At 45.0% G+C, this 20,530-nt stretch overlaps 1 protein-coding gene across 1 annotated transcript in view; it reads left to right on the top strand.

The window, feature by feature from the left end:
• Positions 1 to 19,935, top strand: part of LOC121826489 (IQ domain-containing protein F2-like) — a 32,607-nt gene extending 12,672 nt beyond the window's left edge. The window contains exons 6-7 of the mRNA XM_076576990.1: positions 18,351 to 18,434; positions 19,488 to 19,935. Of these exons, the coding sequence (XP_076433105.1) occupies positions 18,351 to 18,434; positions 19,488 to 19,874 (471 nt within the window). The 3' untranslated portion in view covers positions 19,875 to 19,935. The remainder of the gene's footprint in view (positions 1 to 18,350; positions 18,435 to 19,487) is intronic.
• Positions 19,936 to 20,530: the final 595 nt, after the last annotated feature.

Raw genomic sequence — 20,530 nt, 5'->3', positions numbered from 1 at the left:
ACCTCAGTGTTTGTAGAAATAGAGGCACCTTCTTCGCTCCCACTCGGTATTGCTCTCCTGTCCCTTAAATACCCTCCCTACCCCGAGTGACCTGTGCACGGGACACAGGAAGGTGAGTCACAGAGCAGTGGGAAGTGAGGAGGTAGACGGGGGTTGCCATGGGCCCGCATGATTGAGAGAGGTAGAAATGAGAGAAGAACTTAGGGAGCTGTGACAGCTAGCACAAGTGTGGGCTGGTTCAGAACTGAGATGCAGCAGACTGGAAATCTATAATTCTTCTTTGTGAAAGCTTCATGGGGTCTTCAGGATCAGGAAGTCTTCCCCCTGGGTTCCCCTGTGAACACAGTATAAGCAGACCTCACTTTATAGAGGAGGCCACTGTGGCTCAGAAGATGAGCTATGGCCGTAGCTATGGCCAAGACAGAGGTGGAGACAAAACTCTATCCCTCTCTCCTTGCATCCCTATCCACTGAGCATCCTGTCCTTTGCTTGGTTAGCCCCATCCTCCAAAACTACTGCACCAACGAAAAAGGACCCAAGCAGCCAGTAAGATCCAGGCCTTGTGGCGCGGATTCCTGGTGAGGCAAACCCTGCTGGTTGCTGCCCTCAATGCCTGTGTGATTCAGTGCTGGTGGAGGAGCATCCTGCACAGGCACATTCTTAAACAGCGCCTGGCCCTGCTGAGGATATATGTCATCGAGGAAGAGGCGGCAGTCAGGCTCCAGGCCTGGGTTCGCATGTGGCAGTGCCGTCGGTATTTCAGTCAAATGTGCAACACGCTCTGCGTGGTCCAGTCCCTCGAGAGCAGAATTACCTTCCAGAACGATGACATTTTTCAGGTTCAATATGGAATTGTTTCCAAGCAGCCAGAGTTCCATATTGAAATCCTATCCCTCTAAAGGCCTGTAGCACAAAGAATTGGCTCTAGTGCCTCAATAAATGCCTGACCTGGTTTTGAGTCTCAGTGATTGTCACGCCATAGGGACACCCCCACCCCAGGGGCTCAGACTCTACGTCTCTTCCTCTCTCCCTCCCCACAGAGCCTGGTACCTCCAAACCAGGAAATTCGGATCAAGATGTCTGTATCTATGCAGAACCAGGCAACTCAGTACACAACTCTGGGACCATCCCTGTCTTTTGAAGTTGGAATTGAAGGGCCTAAGCTTCATGTTCCTAAAGCAATAGATGAGACATGCAACTTCTCTGCCCACTACCAAGCACTTAATATAATCATTATGAGCACTCTCCCACAGCATAGAAAGAATAATTCACCACCCCAGCCTCTAATTTGTTGTTGTTTTCTTGCCTTCTCTCTTCCAGGAGAAAGGTCAGACTATTATGGCCTGTACAGCAAGGTTGTTGCAATAGAGATGAACATTAAGCCCAACATAGATTATCCGGCCCTCGCTGACTTGCATACACTAAGCAAATATTTTCTAATGTCTAATCAGAACTCCTCAGAGACAGACATAACCAATTCCACTCACAGCTATACCATCCATGCTCTTGCCCCTCAGTATTCTTCTACAGTTTATCCCAGTGACCCCCTCTCTCCACCTGTGAATGAGCCTCGCTCTATCCTGCTTCATCCCCACAGCAGATGAACTAAAAGAAAAGTCTTGTTGGACGGGAGGAAACCGTTTATCAACTCCTCGCAAAGCTAAACAGAAACCAGATGTGGTGGTGCACCTGTAAATTCCAGTCTTTGCAAGGCTCAGTCAGGGAGTCCAACCTGGGCTACCTGGAGGAGCCTTGTCCAAAAAGGGGGTGGTGAGCAGACTGGTGGCATGGCTCAGTGAGCAGAGGCTCTTGCCTCCAAGCCTGAAGACCTGAGTTCAATTCCCAGAATCCACAGGTTGGAAGAAGAGAACTGATTCCCACAGGTTGTCTTCTGGGAGGCAGACTGGAGGAAAGGGTAGAGGAAGACAAGAGGGATAACTAACACTAAAGACATTTTGAAAAACTCACATGGAAGCCTACTACTCTAGAAGCTTTCTAAAACATACACATATACATATACACATACACATACACATACATATATAAAAAGTTTAAATAGAATTACCCTATTATAGGACAAAAATGCCATCCTAGACAAAAGAGAACAACAAAAAGCCCAATGCTGGGAATGTGTTACATCTTTTGAAGTTGTTGGCAGGTGAGTCACATGGACCCCCCAAATATTATAGGAAATTGCCAATGCTCTTGGTTACCTCCAGAACTTGATGGTAAGACCCTCTTGCTAAAGATAACACATCCTTGAGTCATAGAACAAGGAGCTACCAAGCGGATACCCACAAGGAAGCATTGCCCATAGTGTCTAATTTTCCTGAGCTGGAAGGTGCTATGCACACTACCAGAGGAGAAAAGGAATCACCACTCTTAGCCAGTTGTGAACCCTGTGAGTTACAATGACCTGGCAAGAAATATCCACTAGCGCATAAGCATCATGAGTAACCAACCGATCTCACTGCACAAGCTGAATCCCATGCCTGGCACCATTACCTGCGGCCATGAACCTATGGCTAGACAAGTCAGAGCCCCTATAGGAGGTTGCTATGACTCTGCTAAATAGACATAGTATTAAGCCGACTCCTAATGGCTTGTGGCTATATCCCTAGACTAGTGTGTCTCTCAACCCTCATCAGAGAAGCTGCTTTTTGCAGTAGATGGGAATTAACACAGAGACCTACAGCTGGTCAAGAGGATAACAAGCTGAAGAAGGTTCAGCCCTAAATAAGACATCCATTTCATAGCCCCTCCTCCCAAGGCTCAGGCATTACCGCTGAAGAAAGGGTGGAAGGGTTATAAGACCCTGAGGTGATGGACGACCAACAGGAAATAGCGTTTCTGGACACAGCAGGGCATTTGCACATACGAATCCGTGGCAGTTGAGACAGCGTGCACATAACCTGCATACGCTCGCATCAGACAAAGGGGAGGAGGGTGGGCATGAAGCCCCACCCCCAGCTGAAGAGCTATGGGCAACTGTTAGCTGCTGGGAGGGGGTGTGTGTGTTTAAGGGGAGGCCTGGGGAGTTGACCGCCCTTCAGTGAAGGCCACACATACAAGAGTATCCCAGCAGTACAAACTGTACTTGACAGTGGTGGGAAGGACACAGTTGAGTCAGTTGAAAGTGGGGGATGGATCTGAGAGGAGTGAGGAAGTGAATATGATCGAAATACACTGCACAAAACTCTTAGAAAACACAAAAGACTGAGGGGGGAAAAGTTGCCATCTGACCTCCACGTGCACACTGGGGTCCACACACACACGTTCACACAGAGAAAAAGAGAGGAGAAAGAAAGAGAAAAGAGAATAATGTGAAAAACAGAAGTTCTACGATATAAGTTAACTTTGAAAACATTATGTTAAGTGGGAGACAGACACATATTGCAGAGTTATATAAAATTTATATAAAATGCCCAAGAGAGGTAAATTATAGAGTTATAAATAAATTAGAATCTGCCAACATCAGCAGGAAAGAAGTGACTGCTCCTGGTTTTTGCTGGTGGTGACTTCTGTTTTCGTTTTCAATGATGAAACTATCATAGAATGCGATCACAATGATGGCCACGGTGTTAGTTACCTTTCTGTTGTGATACAACCAATGACCCAAAGCCACTTATGGAAAAAAAAGAGTTTCTTTGGGTTTACAGTTCCAGAGGGCTAAAAGTCCGTCATGGCATGGAGGAAGAGTGGCATCCGGTGCCAAGCATTGTGGCTGGAGCAGGAAGTTGAAAATCTCATCTTCAACCACAAACAGGAAGCAGGGAGAGAAAACTAGAAGTGAGGCAAGGCTGTGAACTCTCAACCCCAGTGTGGTGGTGTGAATGAGAATGCCCCGCCCCCAGAGGCTCGAGCATTTGAATGCTTGCTCCCCAGCAGGTAGAACTGTTTGAGAAGGATGAGGAGGTGTGGTTTTGTTGGAGGAGGTGCGTTTCCCAGTTAGCTCTCTTTCTCTGCCTCACGCTTGTGGATCAGATGTGAGTTCTCAGCTGCTACGCCAGCACCATGCCTGCCTGCCCACTGCCATGCTCCCCGTCGAGATGGACATGGACTCTAGTGCCTGGAACTGCCATGCCCAATTAAATATTTTCTTTTAAAGTTGCCTTGTCATGGCAATAGAAAAGTAACTAAGATACTCACTCCTGTGGTGGTATTGTGTTCCCCAAAGTATTGTGCACCCTAATAAACTTATCTGGGGTCCGAGAACAGAACAGCCACTAGATAGACATAGAGACCAGAAAATGGTGGCACATACACCTTTAATTCTATCACTTGGGAGGCAGAGATCCATCCGGATCTCTGTGAGTTTAAAGCCACACTGGAAACACCCAGAAATGGTGACACATGCCTTTAATCCCAGGGAGTGAGCCTTTAATCCCAGGGAGTGATGGCAGAAAGCAGAAAGGTATATAAGGCATGAAGACCAGAAACTAGAAGCTTTTGGCTGGTTAAGCTTTTAGGCTTTTGAGCAGCAGTTCAGCTGAGACCCATTCAGACAAGGACTCAGAGGCTTCCAGTCTGAGGAAACAGCATCAGCTGAGGAACTGGTGAGGTGAGGTAGCTGTGGCTTGTTCTGCTTCTCTGATCTTCCGGCTTTAACCCATAACTGGCCTCAGGTTTGATTTTATTAATAAGACTCTTTAAGATTCGTGCTACACACTCCCAGGTGAAGCAAAGATAAAAACAGAGGGACGGAGAAGGGAACTCAGAGTGCAAGCCTGGGAAGTCAGAAGGTTCCAAGGGTACTGAGAAAAGACAAGACTGCACACAGAGACGCTGCATGTCGTGTTTAACCTACTTCAGAACCCTGAAGGCCCAGAGGTCGCCTCTCCTGCCAGCCATTCTAAGTCTTGTCAGATTTACACACCTAATCCATATGGAGATTTGGGGAAATTGATTACTAGTTCTTCAAACTCTCAGGCTTTGGTGACCTAGAGCTATCAAAATCTTCACTGAATCCAGGCTGTACCACTTTTTATATTCTTTCTGAACAAGATGATATTCTAATGATTGATCCAATAAAGTTCTCTATATCTGAGTATGGGGCCAGCGAGATGGTTCACTGGGTAAAGGCATTTGCTGCCAAGGCTGACAACCCAAGTTTAATCCCAAGACTCATGGGGTGGAAGGAAAGAACTGATTCCTGCAAATTGTCCTCTAACCTACACACACACACACACACACACACACACACACACACACACGCATGCATACATGCACGCACATACACATGCACACACACAAACACTGAAAAATAAAGACTACAATAATACATGGTAATAGAATCTGTTACTTTGTATACTAACTTTAAAAGCTAATTTTTTAAGCAAAATATTTGATTTTTTTCTTCTTTCGGAAGTTGTTTTCTTAATGACATAAGCCTCTAGAACACTTAGTATACTTACTAAGTTACAGTTAAAAAAATCAGGGGCTGGAGAATACAGCTTAAGGGTAGAGTGTATTCCTAGCACAAGAGCTCTGTCTTCAGCATCACACGAGAATGACCCTCAGGCCAGATCTCATTACTGTGCACTAGTTTTTGTTTAATTTAGAACAGGGGGCACTGGAGCGATGCTCAGCAGTTAAGAGCATGTACCACCCTTGCAGAAGATTAGAGTTAGGTGCCCAGTGCCCTTGTCCAGAGGCTTAGAAACATCCGTCACCCCAGTTCAGAGATACCTGACAATCTCTTCTGGCCTCTGTTGGAGCAACATTCATATACACCCATGATTAAAAATAAAATAAACCCTTAAAGCTTTTTAAAAAATTAGCAGCCAGGAGGCAGTGGCGCACACCTTTAATCCCAGCACTTGGGAGGCAGAGGCAGGCAGATCTTTGAGTTTGAGGCCAGCCTGGTCTACAGAGCGAGTTCCAGGACAGCCAGGGCTACACAGAGAAAGCTTGTCTCAAAAAAACTAAAATACATAAATAAAATTTAAAAATTGGAGCATAGATAACAGAAAACTCAGTATAATGCAAAATCTAATTTGGTATTTTAATAAAAAAAAAAAAAAAACCTGTGCCAGATATTGGTGTAAATGCTGAAAGATCAGAGAGACAAAGGAACGGCCACAGCCACCATCTTTTACCTCATCGACTCCTCAGCCTGAAAAACCTCTAGCTGAAAGGACGATTCTGCTGAAAAGCCTTTAGTTCCTGTCTCCTCTCATATAGCTTTCTCTGCCCTACCATGTTACTTCCTGGGATTAAAGGTGTGTGCCACCACTGTCTGGTTCTGTTTCTCTCCTAGAATGAGTCAATCTCATATAGCCCAGGGTGGCTTTGAACTCACAGAGATCCACACGGATCTCTGCCTCCCGAGTACTAGGATTAAAGGTGTGTGCCACCACTGCCTGACCTCTATGTTTAATCTAGTGGCTTGTTCTGTCCTTCAATCTTCAGGCAAAGTTTATTAAGGTACATAATATATTATCACAACTCAGGGCTAAGAATGATTTTTACTATTCAGCTGCTCTATAATAATACTCCCTAGAACTGTGTAAATGCTATTTTCATTGCAGCACAGAGAGAAATGAACACTCTCAGCATCAGGGAGCCGTGCTATGAGGCTTTTTAGAGAAGTAAAGGTATCCAAAGGCAGGTTCATGTGCACTTGTTCTTGCAGGGTGAAATGACTCAAGAAGCTCCCTCATTAACCCTTTCTGTGAAGTAAGGAATCGGTGTTCTCATCTACGTACTTACCATTTTGTTTGTGTGTAGGCAGACACTGCACACTCATGTGTGTGTGAAGCCAGAGGCCAGCATTAGGGACCTTCCTCACTCTCCACCTGCTATTTTTGAGATGGGTCTCTCGATGAACATGAGGTTCATGAACTGGCTAAACAGACTGGCCAGTGAGCTCCAGGGACCTACCTATCTCCACTGTTCCAGTACTAGGGTCACAGACACACCCCACAATACCCACGTGTGTGGGGTGCCGGTGGCCTAAGCTCTGGTTCCCACGCTTGAATAGTGAGTGTTTTACCCACTGAACCATCTCCCTTGACGCGCACACACACACACACACACACACACACACACACACACACACACACACACACGGTCTCTGCCTCCTATCTCACTATCGCTGGAATTTCAGGCACACACCTCCACAGCCGGCTTTATTTATGGAGTTGGGGTTCTCATTCTTGTGACGCCAGTGTTTACCGACTGAGTTGTCTCCTAAGCCCCACGAATGAGTTGTCTGTATTATGGCTACTTCTAAAGAAAATCCAAATGTGATGCCAGTGTCTTTAGCATTCTGTGCACTTTCTGACACAGCCTGAACACTGATAAAGAAAAACTTCATTTCACGCACAAAATGTACCCAGAAAGGAGCCTTTTTTTGTATAGGTAAAATGCATATTGCTATAAATATAGTAATAAAGCTGCATCACTGCATTTTAGAAATGGCCTGTGGCATGTATTTTTATCTATGTTATAAATATTTTGTACTGCTAATAGTTTATTAAAATATTTTTCTTCTCCCTAAAAAAATATTCAAAAATAATAGTGGTGCACATCTCTAATCCCACCACTTGGGAGGCAGAGGCAGGAGGATGTTTGTGAGTTTGAGGCCAGCCTGGTCTACAGAGTGAGTTCCAGGACAGCAGAGCTATATAGTGAGATTCTGTCTCTAAATACATAAATAAATAAATAAATAAATAAATAAATAAATAAATAAATAAATATTGATCCAGACATGGTGATACAGGCCTGTAATCCAGAGGTGGAAGCAAGAAGATCAGGAGTTCAAACCCAGCCCCAGCTACATGAGTGTCTATCTCAAAATATAAAATAAAATTAAAATGTTGACACTGTGTCAGTTAAATGGTTATAGCTTATTTGTTCAGCAGAGCTACCACTCTGAGTTTTGGTCCAAGTTCAAAGACAACAGTGTTGATCTAGTATAGCTCTGTAGCTTACTGGCCACTCTTGGACACTTCGGTAGTGAATTAGAGCATCGAACAGACAAAGCTGAATGCTGGCCTACCCTAGCCATGTCCCAACCTGAATAGATGCTTCTCAGTACGTATTATATTTCAATAATTGGAAATACAGCTTAGGTTACAATTATTTTTTCCAGAAAGCTAAAAGAAAAAAGGAAGAAAGAAAAAAGTGTCGGCATGGTGTTGCATGCCTATAATCCTGGAACTATGGAGGTGGGGCCGAAGAGTTACAAGTTCAAGACCAGCCTGGGATACCTAGAGAGACCCTATTTTAGGGTTTATTTTTAGGCCTCACCATTTCAGGGCTTTAGTACATCATGGCAGGGCAGCTCTGTTCCTGGCAGGGGCACTGTGTAGTAGAGTGCTTCCATCGTGCACATCAGGATGCAAAAACCAACAGGAATCAGGAGCCAGGCTACGACCTTCAAAGGCTCACTCACCCCTACCAACCTATTTCCTCCAGCTAAGACCCACCCCCTAAAAAAGTCACAACCTTTCAAAAGAGCTCTACCACCTGGGAAACGAGCATTCAAAATATGATCCTGTGGGAGACATTTCAAACGGAACCATGGCATTCCCCTTTCATATTTCTGTTCGGCTGCAGACCCCACACAAGAACACACTAATTAACTCAGTTATGATCCCGGCAAAACCTCCACAGATGTTTAAAAACTTTTATCTGTAATGGTACCAAGAGACTCTATTACTCCATATTAAATAACAGCATCAACTTTTTTTTTTCCTGTGAGGAGATAATTTTAACTGCTTTGTGTCCCTTTTTTTGCATCTTTCTATTTTTTGAGCTTTGTCCAATATTAGAATTCTTTCTCAAGTTCCTAAAATGACATTTCACCCTTAATACAATATTTCTAAAAATGAGAGGTTTTTTTTAAAATTCAACATTTCAAAATATAATGTGAATGTTCTAAGCATTTAAAAAAAGATCCCAACTAAAATGCATAGAGAACCACAAAAGACTGTGAACAGACTAAACAAGCTGTAAATGGAGAAGTTGTAGGCATGCACGTTCTGATTTTAAAAATCAGAGGGGTGGGGAAGGAAATTTAAAGTAAGCATAAGACCTAAAAAGACATTTTCTTCCAAAGAAAGCATATTGCTGGCCAACAGGTACATGAAAAGGTAGTCAACATTACTAGCCATCTGGGAAAATAGAGATCAAAATCACAATGAGCCATCACCTGACATCTGTTAGGATGGTTATCATCCAAAGACAAGGGGGGACGTGTGGGCAAGGGTGTAGAGAAAAATTGGGACAGCCATATGGGAAACAATATGGAAGATCCTTTATAAAAATCAAAATAGAACTACCATATGACCCAGAACCATGCTTCAGGGGGCATAGCCAAGAGAAGTTAAGTATCTGGAAGTAACAGCTTCACTCCCATGAACATGCACGGGATCCTCCTGGCTTGCCTCCCCAGCAGCTGGATTACAGGTGTGTGCCACCATACTGGCTATTTGGGTCAGCGGTAGGGATCCAAACTCGAGTCTTCCATGCTATCACACACGGCCAGTCTATCCACAGAATTGACAGAAAACGTTTCACAGATCATAGATCTGATCATGAACTTGTGTCTGGCACACACACAACTCCTACTAAAATTCTGATGAGCCTGGCTGGAGCTTCTGGGTCAAGGCTAAGGAAGCAGAATGGCCCTGGAAGCAGCGAGGCAGGGCCTGTACCCTTCTGCTAGGCCCACCAGACAAAATCCAGCCCTGAACACCTGCTGTGGACGGCCTGGAAGGCCTGGGCCAGGGCTGCTGGGAGAGCAGTGTGCTCATACAGTTCTTGCACCTTTCTGAGAGGCTGCTGGGTAAGGTGGCTTTAAGAACGTTGATGCTCAAATGCTTCAGAGAGCCAACTTTTGAAAGATGACTGGTGGTCTGAATAAGAATGGCCCCATAGGCTCATATATTTGAATGCTTAGGGAGTGGCACTGTTTGAAAGCATTCAGGAGGCATGGCCTTGTTGGAGTGAGTATGACCTTGTTGGGGTAGGTGTGGTCTTGTTGGAGAAAGTATGTCCCTGGGGGTGGCCTTTGAGGTTTCAGAAGCTCAGCCAGGCCCAGTGGTTCCCTCCTTCTTCCTGCTGCCCGTGGATCCCAGATATGGAACTGTTCGTTCCTCCAGCACCATGTCTGCCTTTGTGCCTCCATGCTCGCTGCCATGACGAAAATGGACTAAACTTCTGAAACTGTAAAGCAAGCCCCCATTAAGTGCTTTCTTTTATAACCATGGCATCTCTGCACAGCAATAAAACAGGCCCTGAAGGATCTGGTTTTCAGGCACTTCCAAACACGCCACAGGGATGCTGCCCGTCCACTTGGCAAGTGTCTACCTAGCAGACCTCACTGAAGAGGGTCCTCGTTAACTGTCAACCTCATCAGCTTTCTTCCAGGTGCCACTGTATTCATGCTGTGCATCTATGTGGAAGTGCATGCTGTCAGTGTCCTGCTGGAGGGGCAGCATTTTTGGTGAACTTGGGGTCCTCTGCTGTGTAAGCCTGGCTTAGGCAGTGTACTCTTACCTCATGATCCTGATCTTTGAAAAATCCCTGGTCTTCATGGTCCTCCTCACACCCCAGTGGGAAAAGTCCTAATGAATCCTATTTATTGAAAACCCAGACCTAGGGCTGGAGAGATGGCTCAGAGGTTAAGAGCACTGACTGCCTTTCCAGAGGTCCTGAGTTCAATTCCCAGCAACCACATGGTGGCTCACAGCCATCTATAATGAGATCTGGCACCCTCTTCTGGCCTGAGGTCATATATGCTGTATACATAATAAATAAATAAAACTTAAAAAAAAAAAAAAGAATAAAAAAAAAGAAAAAAAGAAAACCCAGACCGAAAACTGGCCATTGCCATAAACATCATCTCCTTCTTTATTAAAATTTCTTTAAAAAACAAATTTTAAAAATCCATGTTTTGGGGGGCTGGAGAGATGGCTCAGAGGTTAAGAGCACTGGCTGTTCTTCCAGAGGTCCTGAGTTCAATTCCCAGCAACCACATGGTGGCTCACAACCACCTGTAATGAGATCTGGTGCCCTCTTCTGGCCTGAAGGGATATATGCAAGCAGAATGCTGTATACATAATAAATAAATAAATCTTTAAAAAAAAAAATCCATGTTTTGAGTAGTTTTGAACCGTTTCTTCATGAGAAATGAGTAGACGAAGCCTAAACAATTATCAAGAGTGGAAAGCCAGACAGGATGGAAGGAACAAGAGTAAGGTCCACAGCTAAGGGCTGTGTTTCTCTGAGAGACTGAGTCTGAAATTCTGATCTCAGTCCACAGGACGGAGGAGTCCAATGCCCAGGAGGACCTCCACAGGCTGACCCCTGACAGGATGAGGAGTCGATGCCCAGGAGGACCTCCACAGGCTGACCCCTGACAGGATGGAGGAGTCGATGCCCAGGAGGACCTCCATAAACTGACCCTCCCTCAAACCGTGGAAGTGTCAAGTTTGTGAATGACACTTTCCCACACTGAGAATGACGGTCTGGAGTCCAGCTTTACAGAAGGATCCCTCCTATTTGCCCCTCCCCTTCTGCCTCAGCTCCTCTTGCTGACTCTGCCTGCTCTGCCCTACTTCCAGACTACTGTGACTTTAAGGGAAATCTCATAAGGCCCACCCCTAGATGACACGCTATGGGCAATTAATGACAGAGAGGGAAAATGGGTCTTCCTCAGGGATAAGCTCCCTAATTGGTCATCCAATACTAAGTGCTCAGCCAAAAAATAGCATACAAGCGAAGGCCACCAAATGGTCTCAGTAGACTGCATCTATGAATGTATGTGTGTGACAGAGAAAAAGAAGCCGTGAATGTGAGAGGAGCAGAGAGGGAGGATACAGGAAGGGTTGGGGGGCAAAGGGAAGGGGGAGAAGATGTAAATATAGTACGTGTGTCTCAAACTTTTTAAAAGGTTTTTCATTTTAAAAAAGGGACAATGAAAAGGTGCTAGAAAAGCCTTGGGTACTGGGGGCCCCTGGCTCAGTTTCTCTACAAAGTCACTGGCTAGGCATCAAAAATCTTATTTGTGCTGGGTGTGGTGGTGGCGCACACCTTTAGTCCCAACACTCGGGAGGTGGAGGTAGGTGAATCTCTGTGGGTTCAAGACTAGCCTGGTCTACAGACTGAGTTCCAGGGCAGCCAGGGGTGATATACAAAGAAATACTGTCTCAAAAAAAAAATTATTTGCTTTAATCTCAGCACTTGGGAGGCAGAAGCAGGTGGATCTGTGTGAGTTCAAGACCAGCCTGGTCTACAGAGCGAGATCCAGGACAGAAGGGTTTTGTGGAGAGACCTTTTCAAAAAAAAAAAAAAAAAAAAAAAAGCTTTATTTGTTGTTGAGAATAATATAGTAAGAAATTGTATTTGTATACTAGTATAACATAAAATATATACTTCCTTCCCTCATGGTCCCCTTTCATGTTTTATGACCCTTCCACACACAGAAATACACATATGCATATAGATACACACATCCATACTTTTGGATCTAGATTCTGCATGCATATAAGAGAAAATGAGCATTTAAATTTTTTTCTTAGTTTTTCGAGACAGGGTTTCTCTGTGTAGTTTTGGTGCCTGTCCTGATCTTGCTCTGTAGACCAGGCTGGCCTCGAACTCACAGAGATCCGCCTGGCTCTGCCTCCAAGTGCTGGGATTAAAGGTGTGCACCACTACCACCAGGCTGGGTGTTTATTTTTTTTTTTAATTAAAAATTAGGGTATTGTGAAGCCAGTGTTCTATGTCTGACCCAGTGTTCATAGTGGAAGGAAACATCACACACGGTTGCTGTAAACACAAGACGCTCTTGGAGTCAACAGTAACTCAATGGGCAATGTGGAACAGGAATGCTTTTCTTTGTTGTTAGAGACAAACAAGCTCTATCCAGCCCAGGCTGTCCTGGAATTCACTGTACAGCCCTGGCTGTCCTGGAATTCACTATGTAGACCAGGCTGTCCTGGAATTCACTATACAGCCCTGGCTGTCCTAGAATTCACTATGTAGACCAGGCTGTCCTGGAATTCACTATGTAGACCAGGCTGACCTTGAAACTCACAAGTCTGCCTGCTTCTGTCTCCCGAGTTCTTGGATTTTAGAACAACATAACATCTGGGAGCAATGTTTTCTCATTCAAAATAGCTTTTGTAGGCCTCGTTTTCTAAAGCCTGTTTTCTATGTTTTGTCAGTACTGCTGCTTTTTTAAAATGTGTTTGTTTCCTTGACAGTATCTACAGGACTGTTGGACAGAACAGATTCTCAAGTCTCTATTGCTATTTGTCCCTTACATTTTAAACTGCAATTTAACTTTCACTCATTTATTGTTATTTTAGGTGTGTGTAGTGCTGTGGATGTGTGTTGTGGATGTGTGCTGTGGATGTGTGTGAGGTGCCCACAGCCAGTCTGTCTGCTTGCAGTTCAAAGACAGCCTCCAGAGTTGGGGAATCAGTTCTCTCCTGCCACCTTGTGGATTCGGGGATGAGGTGCAGTTCATCAGCCCCGTGTGCAAGTGCCTCTACCCACTCAGTCATCTCGTTGACCCTCTTAATGTGTTTTTAAGTTAATTTAATCCCCGCTCAGAAAATTCTAATGAATAAATTAAAATAGGCAAAAGATCTAGAAATAGACATTTCTCTGAAGACACATAAATGGCCAATAAGCACACAAAATACATTTAACATCATCAATCCCAAAAAAGATAAAACATATTAGCTGTGGCAGTATGAGTCTTTAATCCCAGCATTCAGGGGGCAGAGGCAGATGGATCTCTGTGAGTTTGAGGCCAGCCTGGTCTTCTACATAGAGAGTTCCAGGACAGCCAGGGATACATAGTGAGAACTTGTTTTAAAAAAATTAAATACATCTTCTCTTGTATGCATACAGAACCTAAGATTTAAAAATCCATGTGCTTGTAGCAATACCTACATGTGTATTTATATGTCTGGATGGGTCATGAAACAAGAAAGGGAATTAATTATGAGAGGGAAGGGAGAAATCTTTTTAAATATAATTTTATTAATTCTTTGAGAATGTTCTACTATGTTTTCCAATCATTTACTCCCCAGTCCTTCCTGTAACGCCTCCCAGATCCACTCCATCCCCAGCTAATCTAAAACATAATACTAAAAAGAAAAACTAAAAACTTCAAGATGATACCCCTACACACCCAGAAGAGTAATTAATCAAAGCATCAAGCAGTAGCAAGTGGTGGCAGAAATAAGAAAGAATAAGAACTTACAGTAGCAGAGTTCTTAAATGATTGGTCCCTGTGTAAAACAACGCCTCTGTTCCTTAAATGATTCCTCAGAGCTGACCGTGAACCAGAAGTTCAATTCCTAGCTATAGAGAAATGGGTTGGAGAGATGGCTAAGTGGTTAAGAGCACCAGCTGCTATCCAGAGGACCCAGGTTCAATTCCCAGCATCCACATGGCAGCTCACAACTGTCTGTAACTCCATTTCCAGGGGATCTGACACCTTCACACAGACATACATGCAGGAAAAACACAAGTGCACATAAAATAAAATAAAGTCATTTAAAAAATAGAGAAATGAAAGACTATTCACAGAAAGTTTGTGCATGGGTATTGATAGCTGCGTTATTGAAAATCAAACAGCACAGAGCCCATGAAAAGGGTGTGCAGACAAACAGAATGTGGCATTTCCATACAGCGGAATATTATTTGGCAACAGAAAATTATCAGGTACTGCAACATGAAAGAGTCCAGACAAAATGGAACACACATGTGATTCTAATAAGAAATACCCAAGTGCTAGGTTACAGAGGTCTGCCACCAATTCAAACTGTCCCTGTGAAATCCTTTTTTGGTTTTGTTTTGTTTTTTGTTTTTTTGTTTTGAAACAGGGTTGGGACTGGAGAGATGGCTCAGAGGTTAAGAGCACTGGCTGCTCTTCCAGAGGTCCTGAGTTCAATTCCCAGCAACCACATGGTGGCTCACAACCATCTGTAATGAGATCTGGTGCCCTCTTCTGGTCTGCAGTTGTACATGCTGTATACATAATAAATAAATCTTAAAAAAAAAAAAAAATGCTTGGCAGTGGTGGCTCGCACCTTAAAAAAAAAATAGAAAGAAACAGGGTTTCTCTGTGTAGCCCTGGCTGTCCAGGCACTCATTTTGCAGACCAGGCTGGCCTTGAACTCACAGAGATCCGCCTGCCTCTGTCCCCTGAGTGCTAGGATTAAAGGCATGCACCACCACTGCCCAGCTCCTGTGAAATTCTTTTTTTTCTTTTTTTTGCCATTTTCATTTTTTTTAATTTTATATTTTGATTTAATTTTATATATCAGTCATGGATTCCCCTGTCCTCCCTGCTCCCACCCCCCTCCCTCCCCCCAGCCCACCCCCCATTCCCATCTCCTCCAGGGCAAGGACTCCCTGGGGATTCAGCTCAACCTGGTAGATTCAGTCCAGGCAGGTCCAGTTCCCTCCTCCCAGGCTGAGCAAAGTGTCCCTGCATAGGCCCCAGGTTCCAAACAGCCAGCTCATGCACTAAGGACAGGTCCTGGTCCCAGTGCCTAGATGCCTCCCAAACAGATCAAGCTAATCAACTGTCTCACTTATCCAGAGGGCCTGATCCAGTTGGGGGCTCCTCAGCTATTAGTTCATAGTTCATGTGTTTCCACTAGTTTGGCTATTTGTCCCTGTGCTTTTTCCAATCATGGTCTCAACATCTCTCGCTCGTACAATCCCCCCTCTTTCTCACCAACTGGATTCCTGGAGCTCCACCTGGGGCCTGGCTGTGGATCTCTGCATCCGCTTCCATCAGTCATTGGATGAGATTTCTAGCACGACAGGGTGTTTGGCCATCCTATCACCAGAGTAGGTCAGTTCGGGCTTTCTCTTGACCCTTGCCAGTAATCTATTGTGGAGGTATCTTTGTGGATTTCTGGGGACCTCTCTAGCACTTTGCTTCTTCCTATTCCCATGGGGTCTTCATTTATCATGGTCTCTTGTTCCTTGTTCTCCCTCTCTGTTCTTGATCCAGCTGGGATCTCCCGCTCCCCTAAGCTCTCTTTCCTTCGACCCTTGCCCTTCATTACCTCCACTCATGTCCAGTTTGCTCATGTAGATCTCATCCATTTCTCCATCATTGGGCAATCCCTGTGTCTTTCTTGGGGTCCTGTTTTCTAGGTAGCCTCCCTGGAGTTGTGAGTAGCAGTCTAGTCATCCTTTGTTTTGCATCTAGTATCCTCCTATGAGTGAGTACATACCATGTTTGTCTTTCTGAGTCTGGGTTACCTCACTCAGGATGATTTTTTCTAGATCCATCCATTTGCCTGCAAACCTCATGATGTCATTGTTTTTCTCTGCTGAGTAGTACTCCATTGTGTATATATACCACATTTTATTTATCCATTCTTCAGTTGAAGGGCATTTAGGTTGTTTCCAGGTTCTGGCTATTACAAACAATGCTGCTATGAACATAGCTGAGCATGTGCCCTTGTGGTATGATTAAGCATTCTTTGGGTATATGCCCAAAAGTGGTATAGCTGGGTCTTGGGGGAGATTGATTCCCAATTTTCTAAGAAAGTGCCATATTGATTTCCAAAGTGGCTGTACAAGCTTGCATTCCTTCTGTGAAATTCTTGATGGAAATTCTTTTAGGATAGTTTTTAATGAGTAACATCTGAATTTCTAAGTTTTTAGAGATTCAGATTGGGTCTATCACGTCTTGGTGCCTATTTATGGTAGATCTTTAATGGCCTTCTCAATGGGTTCTGGGTCTCTGCATTAATCTCCATCTACTGTAAAAAGAAGCTTCTTTGATAAGGGTTGAGAGATGTACTAATCTATGGGTATAAAAATAAGAGTTTAGGGGGATATTTATTGCTATGACTACTTAGCAGAAAAATATTACTAGGTTCTCCCCTAGGGCCTATAACCTAGCCTGCCCTGGGCTCTTGGCTCAGTTAACAATGCCAGACATTGTGGTTGATATATTGTGTACCCCAATAAACTCATCTAGGGGTAAGAGAACAGAACAGCCATTATATTAAACATAGGTTTAGACAGTGGTAGCACACGCCTTTAATCCTATCATTCCAGAGGCAGAGATCCCTCTGGATCTCTGTGAGTTTAGAGCCACACTGGAAACAGCCAGACATGGTGACTTGCACCTTTAATCCCAGGAAGTGATGGCAGGAAGCAAAAAGGTACATAAGGCGTGAAGACCAGGAACTTTTTAAGCTTTTAGCTTTTAGCAGCAGTTCAGCTGAGATCCATTCAGGTGAGGACTCACAAGCTTTCAGTGTGAGGAAACAAGGTCAGCTGAGGAATTGGCAAAGTGAGGTTGGCTGTGGCTTGTTATGTTTCTCTGATCTTTCAGCATCACCCCAATACCTGGCTTCCGAGTTTTTTATTAATAAGACCCTTTAAGATTCGTGCTACAAGACATGGGTTCCATCTTGTAGAATGGGCTTCAAATCCAATCCGAAAGTGGCTGGTTGTTCCCATAATCTTTGTACCACTGTTGCACCGATGGATATGTCTTGTCAGGTCAGTTGTTCCTGCAGCTCCCAGGGTTCACAGCTGGATAAGATCGTTGATTACTTTTCTCCCCTGGTACTACGCATACAACCTTTGAGGATTGTGAAAGCTAGCCAGGAGAATTGAAGCTTGTAGCTCTGACTACAGAGATACTTGGACATCTATGTTCATCAATATTCTATCCACATTAGCTAGGAAACAGTCAGCCTAGATGCCTACCAACTGATGACAGATAAGGAAAACGTGGTATATACACAGAACTGAATCTTGAATTCTGTGAATACACAGCAATTGTAAGGCTGCTGGGTACATGGGGGGAACTAGAAGGTATTTTACTGAGGGAAGTAGCCCAGGCTCAGAAAGACAGATGCATGTTCTCTCTCATGTGCAGATCCTAGATCTGAATGTTTAGATTTGTGGGTCCCCCTCCCTTGGAATGCCTATAGAGGTGAGAAGCTAGAAAGGGGTCACTGGGAGAAGGGACTTGAGAGGGGGGCAGTAGCACATGTGTGACGTGGAAGCAGGCGAAGGAGAGTCTGAGGCAGATGTCTTAAGCGTATATCACAAAGCCATTGGGAATTCAGTTTCCCCATCAGACCACTCGTACCAGACCTTGGGAAGCTGAGAAGCCAGGGCAAGCAAACCATCTAGATGCAGGCGGGTTAAGGTGCTTACGTTTTGTGTAAACGACATGACAGGTCCAGCAGGGGTTAGAGCAGGGTGTGGGTGGGTATCATCCTGGGCTTCCCAGGTCTAGGGAAAAGAGGGGATAGTCAAGCAGTGGGTGGTTTTGAACAGACCCACACAAAGAATGATTTTCTCACGGATGTGTCTTTCTCGTTTAATTCTGGTGACAGTCCAAGAGCAGTTTAATTTCATCTGTAACTGAAGAGGAAGATGAGATTGTTCAAAGGAAGGAGAAACGAAAAGCAAAAAAACAAGTGAGTAGAATTACCACAGTTCAGAGAACTCCGAATCATCTGGATCCATGTCCTGGGGCGTGGGATTCCACCTCATATACACCCAAGTCTAAAATAACCAAGAGTCAAGTCAGTATTTGCTCATTCCTCTCTGTCTCCTCCTCCTCCTCCTCCTCCTCCTCCTCCTCCTCCTCCTCCCAGACACTTGGATCTGAGTCTGACTGTGACATGGTGACTGGAAAGTGGGAAAGCCATCAGAAACTAACTGCTTGGGGCTGGAAGTCGAGAACACACGTACTCTGAATTAAGCAGAATGGCCTAAATACAGGAAGGCTGGTTGTAGAACATGCAGGAAATACTACAAACCACACCACAAAATAAAAATCCATGATTACTGCAGATGATGGGACATGAGTCGGCAAACAAAACCAGACAGAGGCCTGAGGAGGGCAAACGTTCTCCAATCAGTGCTCCCCAAAGATGAGCTGTGACTTCAGCAGGGCTCCTCTCATCCCCAGTGGACCCTTCCAGTGACTCTGGTTTTCTCTTGATTTAGGCAGCAGTGATGTAGGCAAGAGAAGGATACTGTTAGCCAGGAGGGTACACGCCCCGTCACCCCAGCCCTTGGGAGATGGAGGCAGGAGGAACAGAAATTTAAAGTCATCCTCCACTGTATAAGAAGTTCAAGGCCAGCCTAGAATACATGGGATGAAAAAGGAAAGAACAGCTGGGCGGTGGTGGCACACGCCTTTAATCCTAGCACTCAGGAGGCAGAGGCTGGAGGATCTCTGTGAGTTCGAGGCCAGCCTGGTCTACAGAGCGAGTTCCAGGACTCAAACTCTGTCTCGAAGAAAAAAAGAAAAAGAAATGAACTGTGCCACTGAGGGTGAGGTGATGTGTCCACAATGACAAAGAAGGTCCCTACCAGGTCTCCTGGCTCCTGATCAGAGTTCTGCTAGATCCCAGAACTCTCCAAGGAAGAGCCAATGTTAAGAGAGTCCAAAGCCCTTCCAAGGAGACCCTGAAAGTTGGTAGCAGGAAGGTCCTTGAGTAATCTCTCTTATCTCTGTCTAGAAAAAGTTTAAAAAGGCCAAAATCAAAGCAGCCATTAAGGTCCAGGCCTGGTGGCGTGGCACACTGGTGCGCAGGACCCTGCTCCACGCAGCCCTCCGAGCCTGGATCATCCAATGCTGGTGGCGGTTGACACTCGGGAGGAATCTGGAGAAGAAGCGGAGGAAAGCGCTGATTGACTACTCGAACAGAGAGAGAGCGGTGGTCAAGCTCCAGTCCCTGATTCGGATGTGGCGCATCCACTGGCGGTACTGCCAGGTCCTCAATGCCATCTGCATCATCCAGGGCCACTGGAAATACCACAACTGCCAGTCTTGCTCCCTCTTGAGGGGTCACTGTGTGATCACCACCACTCACCTGCAGTTCCATATTGAGATCATTGACCACTGAGAGCTGATTAGAAGGAGCGCTATGTCTTCGGTCCCCAGTAAAGGTCTAAATGGTTGGTGTATGTTTATGTTTCCAACTAATGGAAGCCTTGAGTCTTGGGCCTCACTGACTCCTGTTGTCTCTCACAGAGAACGACAGTAAGGTTTTCCTGTGTTTGTGTATTGGAATGGTAACGGTCACATGCCACTCAATCATCAAAGCATCAGCTAGGTCCCAACCTGACCTGACCTCACAGGAGTCCAGTTCCCATCCTCAGGCTCATTCCTTTCTGCCAGTCACTGATCTAAAGACGACAACCCATGAAAATTCTTGATACCTCTGCATGCATAGACTGACTCTGGGGTCTGGAGTCAGGGCTGGCTGGGGTCTAGAGTGCCTCTGTTCCCTCTTTGGGAAGCACCTAAAGAAAATGTCAGTGTCTGAATGAGGGCATCACAATGTGGCCCCAAGTGAGGATAGGAAGTTGGCCTTAGTGCTGGGGCTGGGGCTGGGCATGTCAACAGGCAAGGAGATGACCTGGAGAACAAGAGGAAAAAGACACTCGCAGGGCTAGAGCAAGAGCTTGGTGGTTAAGCTGTTCTTCCAGACGACTCAGGTTCAATTCCCAGCACTCACATGGCAGCTCATAACTGTAACTCCAGTTTCAGGAGACCCAA

The sequence above is a fragment of the Peromyscus maniculatus genome, chromosome 7 (assembly GCF_049852395.1).
Source record: "Peromyscus maniculatus bairdii isolate BWxNUB_F1_BW_parent chromosome 7, HU_Pman_BW_mat_3.1, whole genome shotgun sequence".
In the NCBI taxonomy this organism is placed as follows: Eukaryota; Metazoa; Chordata; class Mammalia; order Rodentia; family Cricetidae; genus Peromyscus; species Peromyscus maniculatus.
The sequence above is the reverse complement of the archived record's forward strand: the minus strand, read 5'-3'. Positions and strand labels throughout refer to the sequence as shown.